At 24.6% G+C, this 25,795-nt stretch overlaps 4 protein-coding genes across 4 annotated transcripts; 2 read left to right on the plus strand and 2 right to left on the minus strand.

The window, feature by feature from the left end:
* Positions 1–624: 624 nt before the first annotated feature.
* Positions 625–10,488, plus strand: LOC112597574 (UHRF1-binding protein 1-like). The gene is made up of 19 exons (XM_025343684.1): positions 625–754; positions 844–1,045; positions 1,457–1,645; positions 2,484–2,709; positions 2,789–2,955; positions 3,029–3,188; positions 3,268–3,633; positions 3,768–3,860; positions 3,926–4,113; positions 4,189–4,429; positions 5,243–5,351; positions 5,468–5,726; positions 5,795–6,043; positions 6,104–6,384; positions 7,520–7,754; positions 7,844–7,978; positions 9,260–9,520; positions 9,583–9,911; positions 10,002–10,488. Exons 1-19 carry the CDS (start codon positions 711–713, stop codon positions 10,126–10,128), a joined length of 3,861 nt encoding a protein of 1,286 aa, XP_025199469.1. The 5' UTR covers positions 625–710; the 3' UTR covers positions 10,129–10,488.
* Positions 10,489–15,716: 5,228 nt separating this feature from the next.
* LOC112597528 (peroxiredoxin-like) lies at positions 15,717–18,184 on the minus strand. Its single transcript, XM_025343608.1, has 8 exons — positions 18,010–18,184; positions 17,836–17,941; positions 17,177–17,258; positions 16,475–16,619; positions 16,270–16,405; positions 16,068–16,196; positions 15,901–16,006; positions 15,717–15,826 (listed from the first exon to the last, which is right to left on the minus strand). The coding sequence occupies exons 2-8, from the start codon at positions 17,866–17,868 to the stop codon at positions 15,738–15,740; spliced, it is 720 nt and encodes a 239-aa protein (XP_025199393.1). The 5' UTR covers positions 17,869–17,941; positions 18,010–18,184; the 3' UTR covers positions 15,717–15,737.
* Positions 18,185–19,161: 977 nt separating this feature from the next.
* Positions 19,162–22,651, minus strand: LOC112597529 (protein lin-37 homolog). The gene is made up of 7 exons (XM_025343609.1): positions 22,530–22,651; positions 21,131–21,235; positions 20,957–21,068; positions 20,255–20,428; positions 20,003–20,192; positions 19,473–19,621; positions 19,162–19,264 (listed from the first exon to the last, which is right to left on the minus strand). The coding sequence occupies exons 2-7, from the start codon at positions 21,207–21,209 to the stop codon at positions 19,249–19,251; spliced, it is 720 nt and encodes a 239-aa protein (XP_025199394.1). The 5' UTR covers positions 21,210–21,235; positions 22,530–22,651; the 3' UTR covers positions 19,162–19,248.
* A 1,558-nt stretch (positions 22,652–24,209) lies between these two features.
* On the plus strand, positions 24,210–25,617 carry LOC112597538 (PRKR-interacting protein 1 homolog). The gene is made up of 3 exons (XM_025343620.1): positions 24,210–24,574; positions 25,153–25,332; positions 25,399–25,617. Exons 1-3 carry the CDS (start codon positions 24,464–24,466, stop codon positions 25,615–25,617), a joined length of 510 nt encoding a protein of 169 aa, XP_025199405.1. The 5' UTR covers positions 24,210–24,463.
* The last annotated feature ends 178 nt before the right edge of the window (positions 25,618–25,795 follow it).

Genomic DNA, 25,795 nt, shown 5'->3' on the forward strand with positions numbered 1-25,795 from the left:
GACGACGAGAACGACCGAACGACTGAACTGATAAAATAAAATAATTACCTAAGTACTTATTAGTTTTGTTAGCTATGCCTCTATAAATATATATTTAAACATTTAATAATTAAGCTTAGTTAATAGTTTCAATACTAATTACTAGATAACAAATCAACTAATACCTATCTATGTTTTACAAAAAATATAATTAATAAAATAAAATACAGATAAACGCTAAAATCTTATAAGGTTATTTGAAAATGTATCACAGACCAAATAAAAAAAGCTTGTGAGATGCATTGACCCGCGTGCCGCCAGTTGCCCATCTATGCCTAATGTATTCAATTTGTGGTTTTTACTTCAGATATTTGTTGTAACGACTTTTATCAATACGAATCAAATCAGCTGATAACTCGATAAGTTAAAGTCATTTGATAACTACTGATAGCACTTGCCAGTTGCCACTTGCCAGCACTCCATAGTCCATAGTCCACACTACGTCTTCCCAACAGGCGTGAGGCACTGAGGCGTTTAGTAACCACTATTTATTATTTCATATAGTGTACACTGTACATGTTTTTAATATTATTTGTATAGATATTAAAATGTTATTAATTTGTAATATTATGGTGTTATATAATCATATATTAAATATGTGATTACAACAAGTTGACTTTTAGATTTTTGTATATTAGTATTAAAATATTTAAATCTATCGAATTACAGAAATGGCTTCTGTTCTTAAAAAACAAATTTTAAAACAACTATCGAGGTGAGTTTTAAAATTTGATAGTTTTTGTATAATACTATTCCTAGGTCTTGTTATGTATTGAATGATTTGAATGTTTAATAAAAATGTAGGTTCACTAAAGGCCTGAAAGAAGAAGACATAAATTTGAGTACATTTAAAGGTGAAGGTGAATTGACATCTCTGGAACTTGATGAAAATGCTTTAATGGATGTATTAGATGTACCATATTGGGTACGAATTACCAGCGCCAAATGTGATAGAGTTTTCTTTCAGGTTCCATTCATGGCCATCAAAAAAGTTCCTATGTCCTTGGTAATATATTGTAATATCAATATTTTGACATTTGCTTAGAAATGAACGTTTACATAATGTATATGCATGATGTTGAAAAGTATAGGATTTAATTACTTAATATTGGTCATTTAAAACTAGAAATCAATGATTCAAAAATAAAATAGTACTGTAAAAAAATTACAAACTAAGGTATAAAAAACCTAACCTACATTTATTAGTTTGGGTAATTTTAATTTTTATAAAAATATTTAAGTATAAGTTGTTAAGTTTTAGTTATATATTTATCATATCTTATTTTTATGACTATGTTGTTTTTATATGAAATTATAATAAATTATAGAAATTCTTTTACATAAAAATCATTTAAAAAGTAAATATTTTACATGATATTCACTTTGTCACAATTAATTATATTATGATGTTTTGTAGACTTTAGATAAAGTTTCGGTTGAAATCGAGACTTGTGACAATGTGGAATCAATGGCAATGCGGGAAAATATACAGGCTGTACAACCGGGAAAATATAAATTTATTAATCAAGTTATTGATGGCATGACTATACAAATCAATGAAGTTAATATTACTTTTAGAGATCCTGCTTTTCATGCTTCTGTTCAGGTAGAACTTATTTTTTTAAATAATTTTGCTTCCATAGATATAAAAAACCAAATTCCATAATTATCTCTTTATCTTTTTACTTTTAATTAAATTATGCTTTTAAAACTATATTGTGTTAATAGTAATTATCTTTTTATTTGTAATCATAGATATAATATTTTTAGTCATTATACCTATTTAAAAAGCTGTTATATTGGAAAAAAAAGTGTTTTACATAACTCTAAGTATAAATATATATTATAATAAGTGATTATGTTACAAAAATAATATTTTTTTGAAAATGGTGTTCACTTATATATTACTTAACAAAAATAAACAAGGGAGAGGAATTTTTTTTAGTTTGAAAAGTAATCGTTCATACCAAACTTTATCAAAAGCTTGGCTAATGTCAAGAAAGGCACAAGTGCAATAATACTTTTTTTGTATTAAATATAGATAATATAATCTACAAAAAATAGATAAAATAAAATAAAGTAAGAATTAAGTAAAAATTTATAATATTTGTAAACTATTGATAAGTTATAGTTTATAAGAGTTTCATATGGGGTTCACAATATCACAATGTGTATCAAATAAATATTTATTTTATTACAATCAATTATACAATTTTTAAATATTAAGTTAGTGTACACAAACTAATTAATCTGGGTATGTAGTTTATCATATTAATGTGACTATATTTTCTTATTTAAAAAAAATAAAAATAATTTATAATAGTTAATTAATAATATTGATATAAAAGTACACATATTGTTATTAAATTATTAATAATTTTAAAAACAAAAATTTTAATATTTTTTATCCATAAAATATCAAACAAATTAATTTTGTATTTTAGATTCTGAAAATATTAGTTCAATCTAAATCTCCTAACTGGGAGTCTACAAATCTTAAGACAACAAGACTGAAAAATGAACAGAAAACACAAATATTAATATTTAAAGAATTGACTTGGCAGATGATACGAATTGAATTATATTCTACTAATGATCGAAGTAAACCTCCTATTAAATTATTCACAAATGATATAATTTGTCGGTTAACTATTAAAAAGAGACTTTCAGGTAGCTATATATTAAATTATGATTATTTTAGTATTATAATTAATTTAATAAAAACTGTATAACTGCAAACTTTCTATAGATTGTTTCATTTTGGGATGCAAGTTAGCAATTTTAATTGAAGAGTTATTGTGTGTTTTCACTGATTCTCAAATGAAAGCAGCACTTCATTACATAGATTCATTAGCTGGTGTTGTAAAAAAATCAACAGATCTTTCTCGCAAGAAAAAAGCAATTAGAAAACTTGAAGTAAATAATTAATTCAATTAATACAATTTTTATAAATATATTCTACACAATAATGCTTGTATATATTTTTTAGTGTTTACCTGAATATCAAGCTCAACTAGATCAAGAAAAGAGAGGAAAATTTGTATCAAGTTCAAAAAGTTCATGTTTGTTTAGTTTTCACGATGTAATTGAAACATCATATCATTTTGTTGCACAAAAAATTAATCTTCATCTTAGTGATGATCCTGGAAGTAAGATATGACTTTTTAGGTTTTTAATTTAACTGTGTTATAAATTAAAAGTTATAACTAAAATATTTTAATGATTTAGGTCGTTCTTTACATCCAGATTTACAAAAAGGTGGTTCAATACAAATTGAAGTAACTTGTTTTCAAATTGATCTATACCCTTATCATTTAGCTGATAGCGATCGATTACATTGGGGTCTTTACAAAAAAGCAAGTTCATCTTTTTTTCAATGGTTAAAAGATTCCCAGTCTAAATTTTGGGAGAACCTATGCACATTAATGAGAGAGAATTTTAAAATTCCCGATGTTCAAAAAGGAAATGTTTCTAAATATTTAAAAGCTCAATATTCAAAGCTGATGACAAGTTGTACTGTTCTAAGAATGTCTGACTTCGTTGTATTTAGGGTTCAGTCTGGAAAAAAACAAGATCAGATTGCTTTTATCAAAGGTATTTATGAGTTAAATATAAATATATTTAGTGATTAGTAAATTAACTTATTAACAGTATACAAAGCAGATTTTTTGTAAAAAAAAAAAAAAAACCAAATATTATTATATTCATTATAATTTGTATTACTTTAGGTGATAAAGAACGTCATAAATTACCTCATGATTCTAAAGTAATTCATGCAGAGTTTACATATTATTATTATCCTGGAGATGTTGCATTTCCTTGTAAGTCATGTTTTCATTTACATAGTAAAACAAGTAATAACATAATAATTAAAAATTATTTTCAGTGCCTCCATCAAAATTTTATGCACAATTAAATCCAGTTCAAATGAACTTTGACGCATTAACTGTACTATGGTTAAATACATTTGCATTGAATGTCTATAAATCACTAATGACTACTAATGTAGCAAATCAAGATAATTTAGGCAGTATGATTTATTTTGACATTCTTGTCGAAGCAATTATGCCTCGTGTAAGTAATTAGTAATCAAAATTATCAGCAATATTTTCAAAATGTTTTGTTCTATAAACAAATGTTATCTTACAGTTTATATTTGAAGAAGAAAAACTTTGTAATAATCAAAAGGATCGTCCAAAATCATTAAATTTACAAACTAGTCGAGCTACTTTGAGTAATGTTCGTAGTAATGAACATGGCATGTCAAGATCTGATTTAGCTAATTGTGTTAATGGTTTACAATTTGCATCTCTTTTCTATTCTTCTGAATATCCAGCAAAAGAGGGAGATTATCATCCTGTAACAGAAAAATTATTAAATCATGCTCAAGGTAATAAAAACCATAGAAATAATTTATCTGTAAAATGAACCTCATCATAGAATATCATTATAATAGAAACCAATGCTTAAAATTAAGGATTGAAACATATTTTTTATTTCATATAAAATCAAATCAAATCTTAAATAGAAAAACAAATAAAAATCATTTTCATCATTCAGCTAAGAATTTAATATAAATATACAATAATAAGTTATAGTATTCACTATTTGGTAGTAAAATGTGGGTACTAATACTTATCTTCCTATTGAAAATTCTTATTTTAATTGTTTTTATTCTAATGAATAAAAATAAAATTTTAGAAAACATTGTATAATATTTTTATTTACATTTTTTTTTGGCTATAAAAGATAAATTTGATTTTAACTTAAAGAGGTTTGATCCTATTTGTGTTTTTTTTTGTATCAAAATAGACCTTTTTTTGTTTCAATCATGGAAATGGGCGAAGATTGTTTTTACACTGCTTCTATCTGGCACTACATGATTCATTTTATATTCTTTCTAAAATAGACCTATGTTATATCACACATTCAAACAATCCATATAAATCTATTTAAAAAATAACCTTTATTAAATACCTTAAAATACAGTCTGTATCGAATTTTCTTAATAATATAATATAGGATTATAAACTAATCATTTAGTGGACATAATTAAATAACATTAATTTTATACTTTAGGTTATATTAGGTTTTCCATTCTTATAAAATAGCCTCCTTTGATTAAGATTTCTGATTTGACATGAAATTATACATGATTTAGTAAAATAATTTTCACTAACAAATTTAAAACTTATTGGTTTAGACAACGATGATGTACGAGCTTACCCTAATAATATAGCAGTTTTTTCACTAGAAGAGTTCACAAAAGAGTTAAGCCAAGAACTTTTATGGATCGAAGCTAAAGATATTTGGTATGTTGAACATTAATTTTAAAAATAAGTTAGATATTTTATAGCTTATTAATGTAATATATATTTGTAGATATTTATTTTTAAGATAAACTTATTTTATAATATATGTATACTAGGTGTGTGCGATTAGATCCTGTTTGGGGTGATTTTTATGGTGCCAGAGCAGTTGGATCTACTCCAGTACCTTTTCTTGAAGCATTTCCCCTAACCTTATGGGTTCAGCCACCTACCCTTACACCAAAATCTGAAGTTTTTAATAGAAGCTTAAAATATGGTGATATGACAGTGTTATGTTATGTTCCAAATTTAATCAGCATACAAATCAATCATTTTCAATATCTTTTTCTTTTGCGCGTGGCTGATGCAGTAGATGAAGTTAGCATTTATTTTTTATAAAATAATACAGAGAGAAGTAATATAATAAATTATATATTTATATTTAGCTGGCCACTTATATTGTTGCTGATCAACATAATATAGTTGGAAGTAAAAAAAGCGGATCATTTGTATTTGCTGCACTATTTGCACAAGTTGAAATAACATTTGTCACTAGTGCTCAGTTGGATACGTTGGGCAAATCTGGAGGTGTTGATGATGTTAGTTCAAGTGTTGTGGCAGATTCATCAAGTATAGCAACTCAAAGTGGTCATAGCGCACAATTAAGCAATAACATACAAACCACTACTTATGAGGTTTGATATTTTTAAATACTTTTGTGTTTTATGTTATTAAAATATAAATTTTTCTTTAAGGATGTTGGATATGTGTATGATATGAGCCAAGCTTTCAGAATACCAATGGCTATATCTGGAGCCAGTTCAAAACGAAAAGAATTTATGTCGCAAAAATCAGCATCTGTTGTGTATGATAATGTCAAAGAAATGTCTCAAATAAAAATGGCTGAATCCATTACGTCAGATATAAATTTACCAACTTTCAAAGGCATGAAGAAACGTTGGTTTAATTTTGGAGCATCTGTTGATCTTACAGGAAAACAAAATATAGACGATTTTAACGATAATGTTTCTGTTAGGTAAATAACAGATCACAAAGAATAAGTCATACCTACATATTATATTGTCTTTGTTTCATTAACTTATATCTTATCAAATTTTCGTTCAGCAGACTATTTTTTACTGTTAGCTTGAGAGTCAATTTATCTATTATTAAACTTAAAGGTAAGAATAATATTTAGGGCATTGCATAGATTTTTAATGATATTTTAGTTATTAAGTGAGTTATAGCTATGTAAAATATCAAAACTTTAAAATATTCATAACTCACTTTAAATATAAAAATTAATAAAAATCTATGTAAAACCTAACCTTTAAGTATAATTTTAGGTAAATTGATTCTTATATTAAAGCTTGCCCCATAATAGCATTTTACTGAAGGAAAATTTGCAATGTGTTATGTTAATAAGATGGAGACAAAACATATAGGCATGACTCTTAAAGAGCCACAACACTAAAATTAATTTTTTCTGTCTATCTTACATATAATATAGAAACTAATGCATGCATTCTGTATTTTCAGAATTACAAATTTGGTTTAGTTTATGGAAAATAAATCTATTATACATTTTATAAACAAGATTGTTTTCTGTATATTTTCCTAATAGTTTTAAAATTTTGAATATTTTCATTTTTTAAGAAGTTATCAGTGAAAATGAAATAAAAAAGTTCAATTAAAACACACTTATTTTGATAATAAATTTTAAATACTATCCAGTCAATGCACATAAAATATAAAACATACAATAGATTCTTTTTCTCTAAACCATCATTTTCTAAACTTTTCTTCCATCGGGCTTAAAAATAGTTAAAATGATTGCAAACATCTATAAAAATAAAATACAACAATAAATAATAATAATAATTATTCTATTGCTTTATTTTTTTTAACTTAATGTACTTTCTTTTATGATATTAAATTAAATTAATAAGAAAAATAAATGTATAAATATTAGATTGTTGGATTTGTAAATCAGATTATGTTTGTTAACTATTTCTATATTTATTAAGTTAAGGAAATGATGCTTTAACTGAACCAAATAGTCATTATCATGGAATTATCTTTACTATATTGCGTACAAAACAGAAAAAATAAATTTTGGTATAATGGCTTCTTAATAAAATGTATTTGATTAAAAATTATAATAATTTTAGATCTGACATGAGCTCAGATAGTGAAAGTTTAATGGATTTGAGCCTTGACACAAATGATGGTGCTGATGTCATGTTTAAGTTTCCTTCGTCACAAAAATCAAAAGGTGGATTTATTAAAAATATTGAGTTGGCTTCTGAAGCATTTGATGATATTTTTGGAGGAGGAGAATTAACTCCACCAACCACTTCTAGTGAAAGGGATTCAATTGGAAGTTCTATTAAACGAAAAGATTTGGTAAAATAAATTTGATAGTGTCATGTTATTTATATTATAAATTAATTGTTTTAAATAATGATGCACCTAACATTTAATTTTCATTTTAGATTGCTATAACCACTTTGAAATTTGGACGAGTTGAAATTTTACATCAGTCAGAAGGTCTTAATTCAGTTGTTAAATTACAAGTCACAAATGTTAATACAGAAGAGTGTCCATATATTCCATGGGATGAATTTCAGGTATCTTATTATATTATTATTTGTATGCAATATTTGTTTTTTATTTTCATTAAACCTTTTAATTTTTTTCTCTTTAAAACTGCTGCATGTTTCTATTAACCAGGTTAAAAAAATAAATTACTCTTTTAAATCTAGTAAGGGAGTTGGCTCTTCATTTTTATATATAATTAAATGTTATATAAGAAATGTTTAAAAATATATTTATGACTAGGAATATTGAATTATTATATTAACAGCTTAACATTGTTTGGCCATTGTAAATTTGATCATATAAATTATTATTACTAATTTAATGTCATGAATTGCTTAACAATTACGTTTTAAAGTAATAAAGTATGAGGAAAATTTTTTAAAATTTACATGTTTAAAATTTAAAATTGATTTATTAATAAGTATAAATTTGGCTAATTTGTTATTTATTTCATATATTTTTACTTTATTTGTTTATAATAAAAATGTATTAATATTATAACTTGTATATTTATAAATAAAATGTTGTGTCCTTCTAAAAGAATATTGAACTCCACTGATAAAACTTAAAATATTTGAGAGGGTTGTTATTAATATATAAACTATTATTGCATGATCATTATTGAGTTTAATATTCACTTTGTTTTAATTTTATCATTTGCCTTTGGAATGCAATGGGTGTGCTTACACAAATAATTTGCTGTTCATTTCACAGCATAAGAAGGTACTCATAATAACTAATTTCTGGATAAATTTGTTTTTTCGATCTTATGACTCATTTATATTATTACCAGGAGATAATAAATTCAATTTGTTTTTTTATTTTTTACAAAAAAAATTTTTAATTTAAAAGATCGACAAAACAATAAATAATATAGTAGCACACATAATATTAGACTAGTTAGATAACGTTTTTATATATTAGATTTTAGGCGCAGTTGAGACTCAATTATAGAATAAAAATTATAATTTTATTTTTTATTTTTAATGGATTTCATGATTGTTTACACTTGACAAACTTTGTTCTCACAATTTCTGCTTTATTACTGTAAAAGATATGGCTTATGGATTATGAGTATAATAATCAAAAAACTCATTATAATCTTGTTTTGATATTTTAAAAATTAATTTATAATTATAGTCTAATATGGATTAAAATTTTATAAAGCAGAAGAATTACTGTTAAAAATATTAGAGATGTTAAGTATTCCTATTAATGTGCTCTAGTTGCGCCTAAAATTAGATTATTTATTAAAACTGAAAATTAAATATAAAATATATTGTATGAAAATATATGCATTTATTGACTAGGATAAATTTACAACCAGAACACGGGATTGGAACGAAGTTGAAGGTGTTGCAGGTTTACCACAGATACCTAGAGTAATGGTTCGATTAGAACACAATATTATGCCCAAACGTGATGAAAAACTGATTAATGTGGATGAATGGAAAAATGATAATCTTACTGCTAAAATTAATAATGTTTCTTTATCATTAAATTCAAACTCACTAACTAGCTTAGCAGACTTTTTTGTTGATGAACATCCGTCAAAATCTTTGCCATTTGAGGTCAGAGGAAATTATTTATTAATATTATCTAAAATAAAATTTAAATTGTTTTACTTTTGTAGGCAACTATTGAAAACACAACAATAAAACTATGTAGTCCAACCCAGAATGATGCTTTACAAGATGAAACAAGCATAAAACCAACTGATACGGAAATTCATCTTAGTAGGTTAAAAGTCGAACGTACTAATGATGGTTTAGTATGTGTGGAACCAATAAAAGAAAATTGTGGTAGTCCTAATGGTGGTCATCAGTTAATAGAATTAATGGAAGAATTTAAAAAAATTACTATTGAAAATGAATATCTTCATAGAAAACTGGGTACTCTTGAACGATTAAAAGAAGAAAATTTAGAATTACGTAGGTTTCAAGAGGAAAACAAAAGTCTAAAGTTAGTATTATTGTATTATTTTGGAATTTCAACATAAATATTTATTAATATTACCATAATATATCTATATGATGATTAATTTGTTCTCAGAATATTATTAAGTGAGGCACAAGATAATATTAGCAAGTTGTTGGGAGAAAAACAAAATCTGTTGGATCAGATGCATGTTCTAAAAGAGCCAAAGACTAATATGATAGTGACTTCTTCGAAAAGATAGCGTACGTGTTGGTGCTTTACTTGCACGAACGATAGATCACCAGTATAACTGTTATAAAACAAGGTTTTGTATTTATATTGTTGTTTCGTGTTATTGTTATTTGGTATACTTTTTTATATAGTAGTTTAAGTTTGAAAACATGGGTACAGTATCTGATTATTAAATATCATATTCTCCATGATCTCAAAACAAAATAATTAAAGGTAATGCAAGTAACATCTGTATGAATTGTTTTCTATTCATATATAATTGTACTTATTATTTGATGCCTACAATTATCAAATGTGACAGTTGTGGTGTCAACAATTAAAGATTTTTATACTTCTACTAATTATAAAATATTTTTTTTTTTAATTTTCTCTTATGCATATCTTTATTTGTTTAAATGTTTTATTATTTAGAGAAAAGTTCAAAATTCAGTACATTTATGTTTGATGAATTAATTTTATATATCCATTGAATTTGTGTGCTATAAGTAAACATGATTGGTAAGTATGGTTGTTCTATTAAATTTTTAATACTAGTTTAAATTGAAACAACCATTCTTTTAACTGTTTGTAAAAATAATGATGCTACTTTGATATTTTCAAAATTATAGTTTAAAGACTTTTCTGGTTTATTGTTAACTAAGAAATAAACATAAATATGTACAGTGTTTATAACATGCAAATAATTAAGAAGAATTTTTATATTTTCTGTGATTTCAATGATAAATATCATATAATATAGATTCTATATACATACTTTATATCTTAAGCTATATGATGATCTGTCGTCACATTTTGTTATATAATTTTATTTCGCTGACTTTATTCATCTTCTTATTCCTATAAGTATTTACTTATAAATTATAATATTTATGCTCAGAATAACTCTTACCAATGAACATTCGTTGTCTTAAATAGTTTTAACATTTTTGAAAATATTTATATAATTTTAATTAAATCATTACAAAACTTTTGTAAAAAAAAACATCTTCGATTCTCAAAGAGAAATGAATGTATTGATTTTTAAAAATGTTTATACTTTTTGTGATAATGATAAATGAGTGTGTACTGCTAAAAAAATCAACCAGTATGTATGCAAAAATAATTTGGATCTAACCTGATTTCTATTTTAAAATAATATATGTTTTAATTTTTAAGCAATATAAAGAAATGCTTACATTTCAAAATATATGAATAATAATTAAGATACATATTTTATTGAATAGGTTTTGTTATAAGACTGTTTCATCTAAATATATTTTAAAGTTTAAATAAAATATAAAAACATATATATTGTAATTAAATTTATTATAAAATATTTTATGCATTAGTTTTTGTGATGTTAATTGTAAAGTAATACATTAATACTCATTATTATTTAATCATTATACTTAACTTCAATTAAATTACAATATTATATTATTACATAGCATGACTTATATTCTGTTTCAAAATTAAAAACCTAACTTCTATGATACCGTTACTTAAAAAAAAAAAAAAAAAATAGTATATTGTGCAATACTCTGTGTAATGGTGCTGCTGTACTGATGTTATTATTTCTATATTTTTCTTTAATGTGATTCTTAAAAATTTTTATTTGTATTTTATCGACTGGTAGGTATTAAATGTCTTTATTACCATATTTTGTTTTTATGTTATGATCAGACTGTTAAGACATTTGACCTTTAAACATTTTTACTAAATAATTGTTTAATTATAGTTTTTTAACTTACAATTAATTTATATTATTAAATTTTTCAATGAGTCTTCTACAAAATTTATGGAACTAATTAATTTTTTTAAATATCAACATGTATTTAAATAATCGTAGTTGTTTATAATTTACATTTTTTTACTTGACCTATTCTATAGATAAAATAATAGGTATTCACTGTTTAAAATTAATATAATTTAATAATTAATCTATTTTCACTGAAAGATTTAAATTAGATCCATATTTGACAGGTTGTATGTTTTTTAAATAATTACCAATCTTTATATATAATTTAAACAATGTTATACTTGACACACATCTCAATTTGTCTAAATATGAGAAAGTTACTTTATAGAAATATTACTAGAATTACTACACGCATTAAATCTAAATAAAAATGTAGATACCTAAATAAATCTTTTTTTTTTAAATGTGTGAAATAATTGACGCCATTTTTTTATCTTACCCTTATATTTATACTTATTAAATACATTTTTATTTTTATTTATTATATATTAGCCTTTTAATTTTAGGAATAAAAATGTCCATATTTGTATACAATGCTAATTTAAAATAGAATTTCTTTTAATATATTTGATTTAACTTATATGTTAAGTACTATTATTGTTATCTCACTTATTATAAATCATTTTTGGTTTTCACTTAGCGGCTGTTGGTTAATTAATTTTACATAATTTTCAACGTATACTTATTACTTATCTTAGTATTTATTTTAATATCAAAGTAATAGTTATATATATTATATCTATTAGTGTTACTTTTTTTAAAATATTACCTTAACTATTTACCTGACTTACCAATTCTATTATACTCTGGTTTTTAATGTTTGCCTATTTATTCATTGTTTTCTTTAAATATTTTGTTATTACATATATTATATTTTTTTTTTCATGTAATTCAATTTTTTTGATATACTATAAAATTTAAATGTTTAATACTGTTATTACGCCTTTTTACAATCATAAGTTTTGTTATATTATCATAGTTTTTTGAAAAAAAACTTAATTATTTATGTCTATATTTGTTGTGAATTCTATTAAATAAAATTGTATTGTTGATTTAGCACATATAGTGAGACCTGTTATTACCTCTCAATCTGTTTTTAGATGTATAAGGTAATTTAATATTTGTATATAATTGTAAACTGGTATCATCGATAAAATTAATTCTCAGTATTGGTTAAACTAAGATTAAGGGTACCTACCTTTATAAGTGATGTTAAAACTTGTTGATGTTAATGTGAAAGTTACATGATGCCTTTAGACTTTAATATATAAATATATTTTAACACTTTCACAATATATCCTGTATTTTTGATTGAGATCTTACGCTTGATGCACTTGCATTGTCGCTATTCAACAAGAATAATTTTTTATTTGTAATCATTATTTTTATGATTGAATTACAATACCGTTAAAGTACACTAATAATTAACTCCCATAGTAAAATATTAATACAAAAATTTAAGTTAAATAAAAAAAAGTGCTAGTTGTTGTTGAAGAATAAAAAAATGTTTGTAAATAAAAAGTTTATTATACTAATTATTATATTATTACCTATTAACAGTATGTAATTACTTCTATAGCAGTATTCTATAACTATCACATAAATGCTTATGGTTTTTTTTTTCGATGGTATTAATTAGAGCCCAGGATTCCTCACCACGCAAAGCAGCATAATGAACACATATCTTATGTGTCTCATTTTTTTTTTTTTTCAAGAAATGAGTTATGACTAGAAAACTGTGCTTATTGTATTAAATATTTTTCTTGTTTAAATAGCAATATTGTTTCTCTCTTTTTATCCTAGTTTGATTGTCATAAAGAAATTAATGTTCTAGTTAATAAAGTAATAAGTAATTACCATTTGTTTTAATTTGTGGACGTTAATATTCAGTCCAATTGATTACTGTGCTATGCAATGTGGTCCATAAAGATTTGCAATTCAGCAATATTATTGGCTGAAATAATAGTGTTACCCACATATTCGATATTATTGATTGTGGCTCTGATAAGTTGTATGTCTTCGTCTATCTTATCAAGAGCCTCATTGAATATTTTCAATTTTCTCTGATAAATGATTAAAAATTAATTGAAAAAGGTGTATTCTTGTCCAACGATATTGTATATTGAAATCCTCGGTTATATCTTTATCAAGTCTTAAACAAGCTATGCAATTTGAGTATTATTATAATTTTGTCCTGTTTGACTTCATCAAGCCTTTCTCATAATCAATCAGACATACATAAACACCACAATTTATGTCTGTACATCTTTGGATCAAGACTTGCACTTCAAATAACTCTTGTACCCACTATTTTAATGGAACCACATTGATTTGCTAAAATTTGTTGTGTATAATTTATGGATGACTTAAAATATGACTCATAAGATTTATAGCACAGTACTCCTTACATTTCTTAGTCCAATCTTCTTGGGTAGTACAATAAAATCTGATTTTAGCTATTCTTTTGGTATATCTTCTATATCATAGATGTTATTGAAAATTTTAGTAATCCATTTTATTCCACCTTCAATGTTATTTTAAGAGATTTTGACTTCTACATTGTTAGGTTCTATAGGTTACCATTTTTCATATTTTTATAGTCACTTTAACTTCAGAGGTCATTACTCTTATTTCTGATTCTCAAAACAGTAAATGTTTAGTCTTTGGTTAATGAACAACTTTTTACTTATCTTTTATTTCTTGTTGATAAATAATAACAACGCCACTTTCATCAATACAGTTTCCAACAAATTTATCTAATTTACTTCATATTTTTTTTATTAACATTGCAACTGAATTTTTAAAAACTTTATTCTAAAATAATAGTTGAGTAAATTTTGAATAGGACAAATTTTTTTTTTTTTTTGTATGTCATTTTGGTTTTTAAGTTATTAACTCATCATTTTTAATTTTTTACATATTGTTTGTTTTGTTTAATTTATTCACTCATAATCACATATACCTAAGTCAATTACCACGGGACTCGGAGTAAGCCCCGTCGAGTCGGCTTGCTAATAGCGCCTCGACGCTCCAGGGGTGCTGGACCCGAGGCGCACGACCGCGTGGACTCACCGAGGACTCGCACTCGCCCGCACCGGGAAAGGCACACTTGAGGAAGGACTCGTGGTGGTTGTGGGAGTACCGCCTTAGTAGAAGGGGTTTGATTCAGGCGATAATCCGTCGGGCTCTGGCCGCGGCGGTCACTCATTATGGCGCCCGAGGTGAGGCGACGCCCCGGGCAGGACCCCTGGAGTCATCCGGGACTACTGCCCGGAAGAGACAACCCCGTGGTTATACAAAGGGGCTGAGTGTCTCCGGGGCAACCTGGAAGAACTGGTCGACCCCGCAACACACGGAAAGATACCTAAGTCAATACTATATAAACATGTGTTCACATAATTTCAATGTTGAAGTATTATTTTAAAATTAATAAAAAAAGAAAAATGTTTCTATATGCTACCATTAAGATCTATACATTTTATAGGAAACTGGTAAGTACAAAATACTAAAATTATGAGAAAAAACTAAATATGAATATATTTATCTTTATCATGATTGCTCATTATTTAACAAATTAAAATTACCAGTTGAATTTAAAAATTAATTAATTTCTAATAATCCTAATGACGGATTGCATAAATTTGTGTTAATATAATAAACCAATCATTTATTATACTACTGAATTGTGTTTAAATAACCATTATCTCACTGTTATATTCATCAAAATATGATTAGTAATTTTTTTAAGCAACCCAACATTTAAGTTTAAAAAAATTAAGAAAAATCCCAGATAATTATTTTTTTAATCAAAAGACAATATCCTAATTAATTTTAAATATGGTGAAAATTATTTTCAAGTATTTTCAGCATTGAACTATAATTTATTTGTTGACTTTATCAAAATATTCCTTTGAAAGATTTGGATCAGGTTTAATAGTTGGACTATTTGGCTTCCAGTTCATTGGACACACTAAAATAAAAAAAATCATATTTGAATAATAATAATAATAATAATATTATAAATATTATTTAATATAGTATTACCTTCTCCATGTTCATCAACAAATTGAAAAGCTTGAACAAGTCTTAAGACTTCATCTACACTACGGCCTACTGGCAGATCATTAATGGTAATTTGTCTTATTATACCCTAAAATTATATGATCAAATTTAAACATATTTTATAAGGAATTAAAACTATTATTATCTACCTTAGGATCTATAATAAAGAGGCCACGGAGTGGTATGCCATCGGGTTCAATAAGAACATCATATGCTTTGGCGATTTCCTTTTTATAATCTGATAATAATGGATAACTCAGTCCACCCAAACCACCATGCTATAATTATTCACAAATAAATAAGTAACTATAAAAAAAAAAAAATGGGTTTTTCTAAATAATGCAAATTAACCTTTCGAGGAGTATTAACAAATGCTAAATGTGAAAAATGTGAGTCACATGAACATCCAACTACATTGACACCAATTTTTTTAAATTCATCAATGTGGTCACTAAATGACACTAATTCAGTAGGACAAACAAATGTGCTGGAACAAAATTAAAATAATAATAAGCATATTTATAATTTATTAAAATACTTATAGGTTATGGCTTACAAATCCAAGGGATAAAAAAATAAAACCAAGTATTTTCCAGCAAAATCTGATAGCTTAATATCTTTTATTTGTCCATCAATAATAGCTTTACCCTCAAATTGTGGTGCAGGTTCTTGTACCTTAACATCAGTCACCGGAGATAAAGCTAAGAAATAACAAATATTATTCATAAAAACAATTGATTAGATAAACTTAACAGTCAACCCTTAAGATATAACTATTAATATCTAATAACTTATAAATAAATAATATAATGCTATTCATATTATAAAAGAATATCAGTTTATATGTACAACAACAAAACCACTTTCACTGAACTTTTAATTAACTTGTTTGACAACTATGAAGCCCATATAAAACTACTATAAGGATCAATTCCTTGAGGTGAATATTATAAATATAAAAAAAGGTAATAATTAAGTTTTTTAAAAACTTTTTTAGTCATCTATTATTTTCTTATTTAGTTGAATGAAGGGATCAAAATCATTAAATATGGTCCGACAACAATTTTATTGTACTAATATTATTTAATAATGATTTATCACTTATTTGTTAATAAATTTCAAGAAAAAATGTATATATTTTAATTTTTGAGCAATCATTTTTACAACAAATAAGTAATAACAAAAGCTAAAATTAAAAAAATAAATGCATCTGTGAGACTCAAAAATCAAAATTACTAAATATTCAATTCATACTTACAAAACGATCGGGTAACTGAATTATTAATTGTAATTTGATTCAACTTTGAAATGTTCTGGAAATTTTTTTGTGCTAAGCGAACCTGAAATAAATAAATAATTAGAACTAATCTATAATTTAATCCCTATCTCTTTTCTTTTATTACAAATTAAAATTAAAATTTTTCTTCTGCCTAATATCAGTCTAAAAAAACAATTTCTACTTAAAACTTTTAGCACAGGCATGTTTACATGACTAGCCATTAGGGTAATAGCCAGATTTACAAATTCATCATGATCATTATTTATAATCATACTTGTCAACATAATATTTCAAGAAAAATTATTGACTTTAACAATAGGCAGTGGCAGTCTGAACTATTTATTTCTATAACTATGTAAAATAAGTATCCAACCACGAACAGTTCCTATTTAAAAGTGAAAGGTTAATCCTTATACAACCCTATTCCATAAGAGTACGTAAATAATAAATGAGTCAAAGATCATTTAAATACCCTCCCTTACTATAATACAAAAAAATCACTTTATAAAACATTTATTCTCGACGTCACCCATTTCCTCTCAACAACTACAAATACGCTAATATAAAAAATTATGTTTGATAATGTGCTTGGAGAGTAAATTATAATAATAATTATAAAACTAAAAATGTTGACTTACTGTTGAAACCGCAGATGCAAATTTTCTAAACATGATGTGTAATATAATAAATTATTAACTGCGGTACGAGTGGTACGACGTCACTTAGGCACAGACGATTTTGAAACTGAAAAAGATTTTAATTTTTAACTACAGGAACATTAGGTAAGTTATGTAACAGAATGAAACACGAACCCTAAGAAGTGATGATCGGATGACCGTAAATAAAATAAATATAATATGTCAAATGTTAACAATACTAGTTGTATTATATAATGAATAATGATATAGTGATTCACTAGAAAATGTTGAAATGGTGAAATGTGAATTGTACTATAATTATATAGAATACATTAAATAATACATAGGTTAAAGGTATATTTAGGAAAACTTACTAATTTTTTTATCAAATCTAGAACCTTATCAACCAGTTGATATGGAATATGGATAAGCGTGTTATTTTAAAACTATTTGATTGTATTTTTAAGTTTAGGTCTTTAATTATAATCCATTTTTAATTGATCTAGTAGTCTTATCAAGGTGGTCGGCAATAAAATGAGCATCCGTCTCAATAAATTATAATTTTTGACTGTCACTAATACTTCTTCAATCAATAAAAATGTGATATAGGTTTGTTCAAAACCTAGCTTAGTCCTAGCAAGTGAGTTTTATAGCCTTATGGCTGTTGTTACGGTTACACTACCCATAAATTAGTAGATATTTAAACGATAAATCGTTAATAATATATTCATAATAGTCATTAAAAACTATTCCAATATTTATTTATAAATCTGGAAAGCTATCTTTCATACATGGATATAAATGGTGTATACACAATTTGGAGAAATATCTGAACAAAAATAAGTTTGTTTTGTATATACTTTTTATAGTTATAATTTGTTAATAAGTTTATACTTAGCAATTGTTCAAATATTCAAATGATTTCTGTGATATTCAAAACAATTTACCATTATTTTGTTATTGTAAAATAATAAAAATGATTAAATACCAGTACACTTTTATAGATAATTTAAATCACACTATCATTGTGTACAACAGGAAAATATGATATAATTAATTACAGACAAACAATACACTAGTTATTTAAATACAAATTTATAAAATTTATGTTTGAAGTACATGCAAATTTCATTAAATATTTTATTATAGTTATTTTTACATCCACAATATTATGGTTGATAAATAATATTTTATTACATTACAATAATAAGTGATAAAAATTATACTAAAATAAAATTGTTGCTAGACAATACTTTTAGTATTAATTTATAAAGAGAATAAACAAAGTTAAATTTCAAATAAACAATAAAATTAACTTTGTAGGCACATTATAAAATATAAATAAAATATTTAATTAAAGTTAAAGTTAATAAAAATATTATGTTTCTTGTAGACTGGTATATTGTGATAGTACTAAACATTATTATCTCTGTAACATAAATATATACAGTTAAATTTTAATACAGTAGAAATAAAATTGCAACATACATTGATTTCAACAATGTAATTAAAATTCTAATTCATCATAAACATTAAAAGTGGTTAACAAACAAAATATTTTATGATTATTATTAGATATTTTATTATTTACAAAATAAATTAATGATGAAAAATTTATAATTAAATTTATAAATTACTTGTTTAACATTGAATTCAAAATGCTTTTTGACATAGAGTAGCGGGCTTCATTTTCATTACTGAATTTAATCCACTGCTGTCGTATACTAAGCCATCTATTCCTATGCTCATTAAGTAATTCACTGATTGTAGGAACTTCTTCTTTATTCTAAAAATTATATTATTATTTTATTATTTAATTTAAGCATTTATAAGCATATATAAATACAAACTTTACATAGTTTATGAAAAATAAAAGTTTAATTTCTTATTTTTTGGTTATTTAAAAAATATATATACAGAATATTTATAATTAATAATAGGGGCTGGTAAAACTTACTTTAAGTGAATACCCTAGGTTGGAGATAGTATTTAAAAAAAAATCTAGTTAAAAAAGTCTAGGATCATAAGTTAAGTCTTGTGATGAAGCCAATGATAATGTCATTTACAACGTTGGTGCTACTAATTTGGTGGCTCTACAATTTGGCGGTATCATTTTGAACGCATAAATAAAATCAAAGAAGTATACAAATTGTAATTCATTACTTACAATTTTATTATCTAAGGTGGATGTAATATCCCTTGGTAAATTCATAGGTATTCTGTGAATTATATCTGTCTCATTTTCAGGTCTGCTATTAGGTGGTGGCAACTTGTAGACATAATCTTCGATTGTAGATGATTCATTTTCACTTTTAAGTGAACGTTCCAAATTTTCTGATTTCTTACTTTTTATTTGTCTAAAGTGTAAAAAATGGTAATTAATCTCATGATTTTTAAAATTAGGTACATTTATTTTAACCTTGCAGATAATGGATCATTTTTTATCCAAGCTCGACATATAGAATACATGGCTGAATTATTGGTAAAAGAAGCTAAATCAATGCTACGATCTCGTAATTTCAATACCAATGAATCTTTAACTTCCAGCTTGGTTTCATTTTTCTTTATTCGTTTATTTGTATCATTTTCTTCACTAAGAATACAAAAAAATGTTATTGCATACTATGTCTAATATAAATAACTTCAGATGGCAACTGATTTTTATCTAATTACAAAAAAAACTGTAATTTTCTACAACTGCATATGTTGTCCTTGTTTTACTAACACATATCACACTGAAATATAAATTTAGTAGTTTCAATTTTATGAATTTAGCTTAAGTTTTAGTGTAAAATGATCTAAAAACTTAAGAACATTATTGGTTTTTTTCAAAATTTTACTTTTCAAGTAAATTATAAGAATTTTTAAATATAAATATTTTACATACTCATAATAAAAATTAAAATATTACAAAAAAAAAATTGATTATGTTTTTACCTTTAGGTTTGATAATAGATTACTGCACTTTAAAATTTAAACTAAAAACAAATAATTGGAACTGCTGAATAAATATTTTGGTATGGTATACATTGGTAATTTGTAGATAACACGTGTAGGTACAACGTTCTCTTAATAAAGTTAGTATAGCCACTTAGTGTTTAAACTATATATGTATACTTACACAATTAAAACATCATTATCTGTCACATCATCAGCTTTTTTATGCTCTTTCTTTGCAATAATATCAAGAGCTTCATTTAAACTGTTACGAGCCTTTTCTAAATGATTACCTCCTAAAATAGACAGATTTTAATTAAATACAATTTAAAAACTTAAGTATAATTTTTGTAATTACTTATAATCCTTGGTTCTTTCATCGGTGAATCAACAACTTGCGTTGAAGATTTAAGAACACTTTTCCTTTTTTTAACCATAATTTATTTCACTGATTGACCTGTATCTATAATGCATAAAATATTATGTATTTCAATATTTCAAAGATTTTGTAATATAAGGTAGAATACAAATTATGTTTTGTTTTTAATAATGATTTTTTATTAATGCAATATCTAAATATTTTTAACAAATGGAAGAGTATAAAAATATGTAGGAATTACATAATTTTAGTCAATACTGAATATAAGTTTTAAAATTTGGTTAAAAATGTAAAATACATTAACAAGATTTATCAAATTTTTAATAAATTTAGGATAAGAGGACTTTATGGAAACCATTCTCCTCAGATATAGCCTTACCTTTTATAATTTATTTAATGAATAATAAATAACATTACACTACGTTAACTACATTCTTTAGATTATTAAGATCAAATTATATACTTTTCTTTACCCTTTTGCTTCCAATTATATTGGGATAGATGAAGACAAATATTTACCTTATTTATCTAATAATAACACTAGTCAGAATAATCAGAATAATCAGAATATTATGAATTTAAATTAGGAATTTTAAAAATTATTTTTTTAATTGAAAAAAAACCATTTATTATGTACATACTATAAAATATATTGATATTTATTATTCTGTACAATTACATTTCATGTTATGCCAAAGTAATAAACCATTGATAATTGGACTGATGGTCTATTTGGATATTATTAATAAAACTTACCTAACAATTAAAAATCACAATAATAATTTTAATTTAATTTCTATAATATCCAAGACTTAATAAATAAAATTAATTTTGAAGACTATTACAAATAAAACTGTTTATTTCTCTATAAAGTTAGCTGATTCAAAAGCTAGCTAGATAGACAAATACAAATAGGCTTTTTAGTTTTTATAAAATACTTAAATTATTACAAATTATAATACTTTAAACTATTTACTAAAGTTATTTGTTTACTTGTTGCACTTTAAGCAATTCAAACTATAACAAAAAATGTTTAATATTTCAAGTAAATACAAATAATAATAGCTAGATATATAGAACATAGGTACCTATTTTAATGCCTAAGAATTATAAATTAATAAGTTGGGTATTATAGTTATTTTCAAAGCACTAATTAGATATTTGCCATTGCAATAACCAATAAGAGTTAAAACAATAAAATCCGTATAGTACTAGGAAAAACGATAAAAATAATATTCAACAACTTATAATTTGAAACAAAAAAGTTACATTTTTTTTAAGAAAAATTGATAAATTTTCAAAACGGCCCAAGTTATAATCATAGTATAATTAATGATTTTAACGATTTATGTTATTGAAACTTTAGAAAAATACTTACCAGTGACGAAATAATTTTAATAATGAATGTTACTTTTGTTCCTGGCACTTGGTAAAAACAACAGCAAGTTCTAAATCTGAATTTACTTCATATTTGATATTTCACCAGCAAATATGAAATAATGATAATTTTAAAAATGTTTGTTTATGTTTGATAACGTTTACATCATTTAAAGATGTTAAAAAATACATAGATTAAAGTTACTAGATAACCGTTATCCGTAATCTATATCATGATAAAATGTTTTTTTATAATGTATGTAATAGGGGTGGCCAAACTGTAATTCCCATCATAGACCACGGTTTAAGATATTATACTTTAAGAATAACTTTATTTGATTCCATTCCGTCAACATCCTCTTCTAGCTCTATTACCACAGGGCACAGATATATAATATAACATATTATATATTTATATCTATCTGTACCTACCTATTACGTTAGGGGATCCCTTCTATTGCTCTATCTCATTTCTGTTACATGTGACATTACCACAAACAGCTAATATTACATTGTTTCATAGAATTATTGTTCTAAATCATGATACATATTGTCTTACATTTTGCTTTAAATCTTGTATATGTTGTGTGTTATATTGTAAAAAACTGTAAACAAAAATTTACTGATCAACTATAGACACGCATTTTATACATCTCAAAAACCTTTAAGACATGACGTATACAGCAGACATTGCACAGAGATTCTGGATTCGAAGATTATTAAATTGTAAATATTAATAAGTTAATCTATAATAAATATAAATATACGGATTATAAGTGTATCTGCAATATATCAACCATTAACACGTTGAAGGACATGACTGTTATAGTATTCGTCTACTAAATATTCCTTTTAGGATCATTTTGAATTTTGATATATTATGAATTATGATTTAAGCGTTCAACATTGATAAAATTTATACTAAATTTATCAATACCTACCTGTTTAAAAATAAAATACTACTGTTATAACTTGTTATATTTCCATCATGACTAATTGCTTTTGGAATAAGTCACACACTCGCACATGGTTGTGAATTTTATGCTAATTTTTAGTAATTCATTAATTTTGAGTCATCTTATGATTTCAAAAACTTTTTGAGATGCACCAGCGGACTGGTCAGAAACTTCTAGGGTTGATCATGGCCATTTATAACTATTTAAATTCTAGACACTGGCATTGCTGAAATTAGTGAAATTATATTTATTTATTATAAATCATAAAAATATAGTATGCAGTACACTAAATTAATTTGCTTATTAAATGAATAACTAACTATATGACTAATCAAAAGGATCAAAAAAGAATTCAAATGAATATTTAATAAAATAAACTTTACAATTTAACATGTTGTATTACAGCCCACAGGTATATTTAATTTTCATAGAATTTTTAAATTAAAAAAATTAAAACAAAGTAAAATCATTTAATGTTAGAATTTTTACTTTTTAGCTTGCTTTGTGATAGTTTTAGATGTTATTGCTGATTATTTATCCTCGAAACTTAAAAAATGTAAATTTATTAACTATTAACTCCTTATAATTTATGCGTAGGCAACTATATTGCGGGAACCACCTTATCAAGAAGTGATAAAATAATAAATGTTAAAAAGTGATGATTGATGATTGTTATCACGTTCTTGAAGATCTTTTAAGACCGTTGTTTACGCATAAAGTAATATTTAATAATATTATTTACAAAATTATAACTAATTACATTTAATAATTTCTTTTCTTAGCATTAAAGTAATATCAAGTGTAATATACAACGTATTAGTCGTATTAGTAATTATTGGCAATAATCGGATATTAGATATATTTGTTCATTATATTATGTTTATATAGTTAATTGTCGCAAGACTCCATTATACTTTATTATTATACATTTTGGGTTCACCGATCTTAGGATTTCAAACTGTGCTAATAGTTCATAAAAATGACTGAAGAAGTTGAAAATGGCAATTCCAAGACGATTGAAGTAAAAAATTTAGTAAAAAATGCCACCGATTTACAACGTTTGAAACTCGAAAGACTCATGAAAAATCCTGTAAGTGCAAATTTTTTTGTTTTTAATACTTAATAATTCCACTCAAGGCAGAAATCTTAAACATCTGGAATCGTTTACAAAATTATTTTGTTTAAAAAACTTAATTTTTTTAAAATCAGTTTAGGGCAATTTGTCTTGAGTATATTTTGCTTAACGAGAAAATTCACTTAGCTGAACAATGACACAAAAGATTGGTATAGCACTCAGTATATTTTTGTTTACGTTGATATACCTCGAGTTTTAATTAATTTGTGTTTCATAAGCAAATCTAACTAGGTTAGCATAGCCTATGTATGTCTACTGTTTTTTAAATTTAATTGAGCGCCAAGTTTTAATGTTGACTACTTGTTGATTTGACCAATACATTTGTTTTGCTGTTAGTAATAATAATAAATTTAATAACAAAGGAAGTTTAATTAATTTTTGAAAAATTTACCTAATTGTATTAGTTAATATTAATCAAATTAGTATTAATGTCATCATTAATAAAATATGTTTTAAATAAATTAAATACCTATATAATTGTCTATGTGTTTATTTGTAAAATCATTTAAATAATCTGATAACTATGTGCTTAGGATAAACCTGTATATATACCTGAGCCACGATCTGACAAAAAATCCCCACATGTCCCCGAATTTGTAAGAAATGTTATGGGATCAAGTGCTGGAGCTGGTAGTGGAGAATTTCATGTTTATCGGCATTTAAGACGTAAAGAATATGCTAGACAAAAACATATTCAAATAAAAGCAGAAAAAGTAAGACATTTTATAAAAATAAATGTATGTTAAATGTATTAATGTTTATTTAATTTTTTTAAAAAGGAACTTTTGGAAGAAGCGTATCGTCAAAAAATATTAGAAAATAAACAAATGGCTGAAGAACGTACAGCTAAGAAAAGAGCAAAGAGATTAAAGAGAAAAAAGGTTTTAAGAGAAAAATGTAAGATGTCTAAAAAGAATAATACTGCAAACAGTATTAATGAAAATGATTCTACTAGTGATGATGATGATAATGATGATCAAAATACAACTGAAGCGTAAAAAATATTAATGTAAAAATATGTAAATAATAATTTTTTAATTAAATACTAAAAATAATATCATTAATAATCATACCAGTGGTATTTTATTTTAAAAATAAAATTTTAAAAACCAGAGGAAGTTACTCTAGTGTAGAAATGGTCAATCGACAAATACCTTCTAAGAATATTTTATTATA

This window comes from Melanaphis sacchari, unplaced genomic scaffold (genome assembly GCF_002803265.2).
Source record: "Melanaphis sacchari strain LSU unplaced genomic scaffold, SCAv2.0 Contig42_pilon_pilon, whole genome shotgun sequence".
Classification (NCBI taxonomy): Eukaryota; Metazoa; Arthropoda; class Insecta; order Hemiptera; family Aphididae; genus Melanaphis; species Melanaphis sacchari.

What these genes read in the sequence shown, in the direction of transcription:
- LOC112597574 (XM_025343684.1), top strand. Translation starts at nt 711, where the DNA reads ATGGCTTCTGTTCTTAAAAAACAAATTTTAAAACAACTATCGAG. An exon ending in TGGCTGATGCAGTAGATGAA is followed by an intron (nt 5,727 to 5,794) that starts GTTAGCATTTAT and finishes ATTTATATTTAG; the next exon opens with CTGGCCACTTATATTGTTGC. An exon ending in TTCCATGGGATGAATTTCAG is followed by an intron (nt 7,979 to 9,259) that starts GTATCTTATTAT and finishes TTTATTGACTAG; the next exon opens with GATAAATTTACAACCAGAAC.
- LOC112597528 (XM_025343608.1), bottom strand. Translation starts at nt 17,868, where the DNA reads ATGTTTAGAAAATTTGCATCTGCGGTTTCAACA. An exon ending in TTCAGTTACCCGATCGTTTT is followed by an intron (nt 16,620 to 17,176) that starts GTAAGTATGAAT and finishes GTTATTTCTTAG; the next exon opens with CTTTATCTCCGGTGACTGAT. An exon ending in TCTTTATTATAGATCCTAAG is followed by an intron (nt 16,007 to 16,067) that starts GTAGATAATAAT and finishes ATATAATTTTAG; the next exon opens with GGTATAATAAGACAAATTAC.
- LOC112597529 (XM_025343609.1), bottom strand. Translation starts at nt 21,209, where the DNA reads ATGGTTAAAAAAAGGAAAAGTGTTCTTAAATCTTCAACGCAAGTTGTT. An exon ending in GAAAGAACCAAGGATTATAA is followed by an intron (nt 21,069 to 21,130) that starts GTAATTACAAAA and finishes TGTCTATTTTAG; the next exon opens with GAGGTAATCATTTAGAAAAG. An exon ending in GATAATGATGTTTTAATTGT is followed by an intron (nt 20,429 to 20,956) that starts GTAAGTATACAT and finishes TTGTATTCTTAG; the next exon opens with TGAAGAAAATGATACAAATA.
- LOC112597538 (XM_025343620.1), top strand. Translation starts at nt 24,464, where the DNA reads ATGACTGAAGAAGTTGAAAATGGCAATTCCAAGACGATTGAAGTAAAA. An exon ending in AAAGACTCATGAAAAATCCT is followed by an intron (nt 24,575 to 25,152) that starts GTAAGTGCAAAT and finishes CTATGTGCTTAG; the next exon opens with GATAAACCTGTATATATACC. An exon ending in TTCAAATAAAAGCAGAAAAA is followed by an intron (nt 25,333 to 25,398) that starts GTAAGACATTTT and finishes TTTTTTAAAAAG; the next exon opens with GAACTTTTGGAAGAAGCGTA.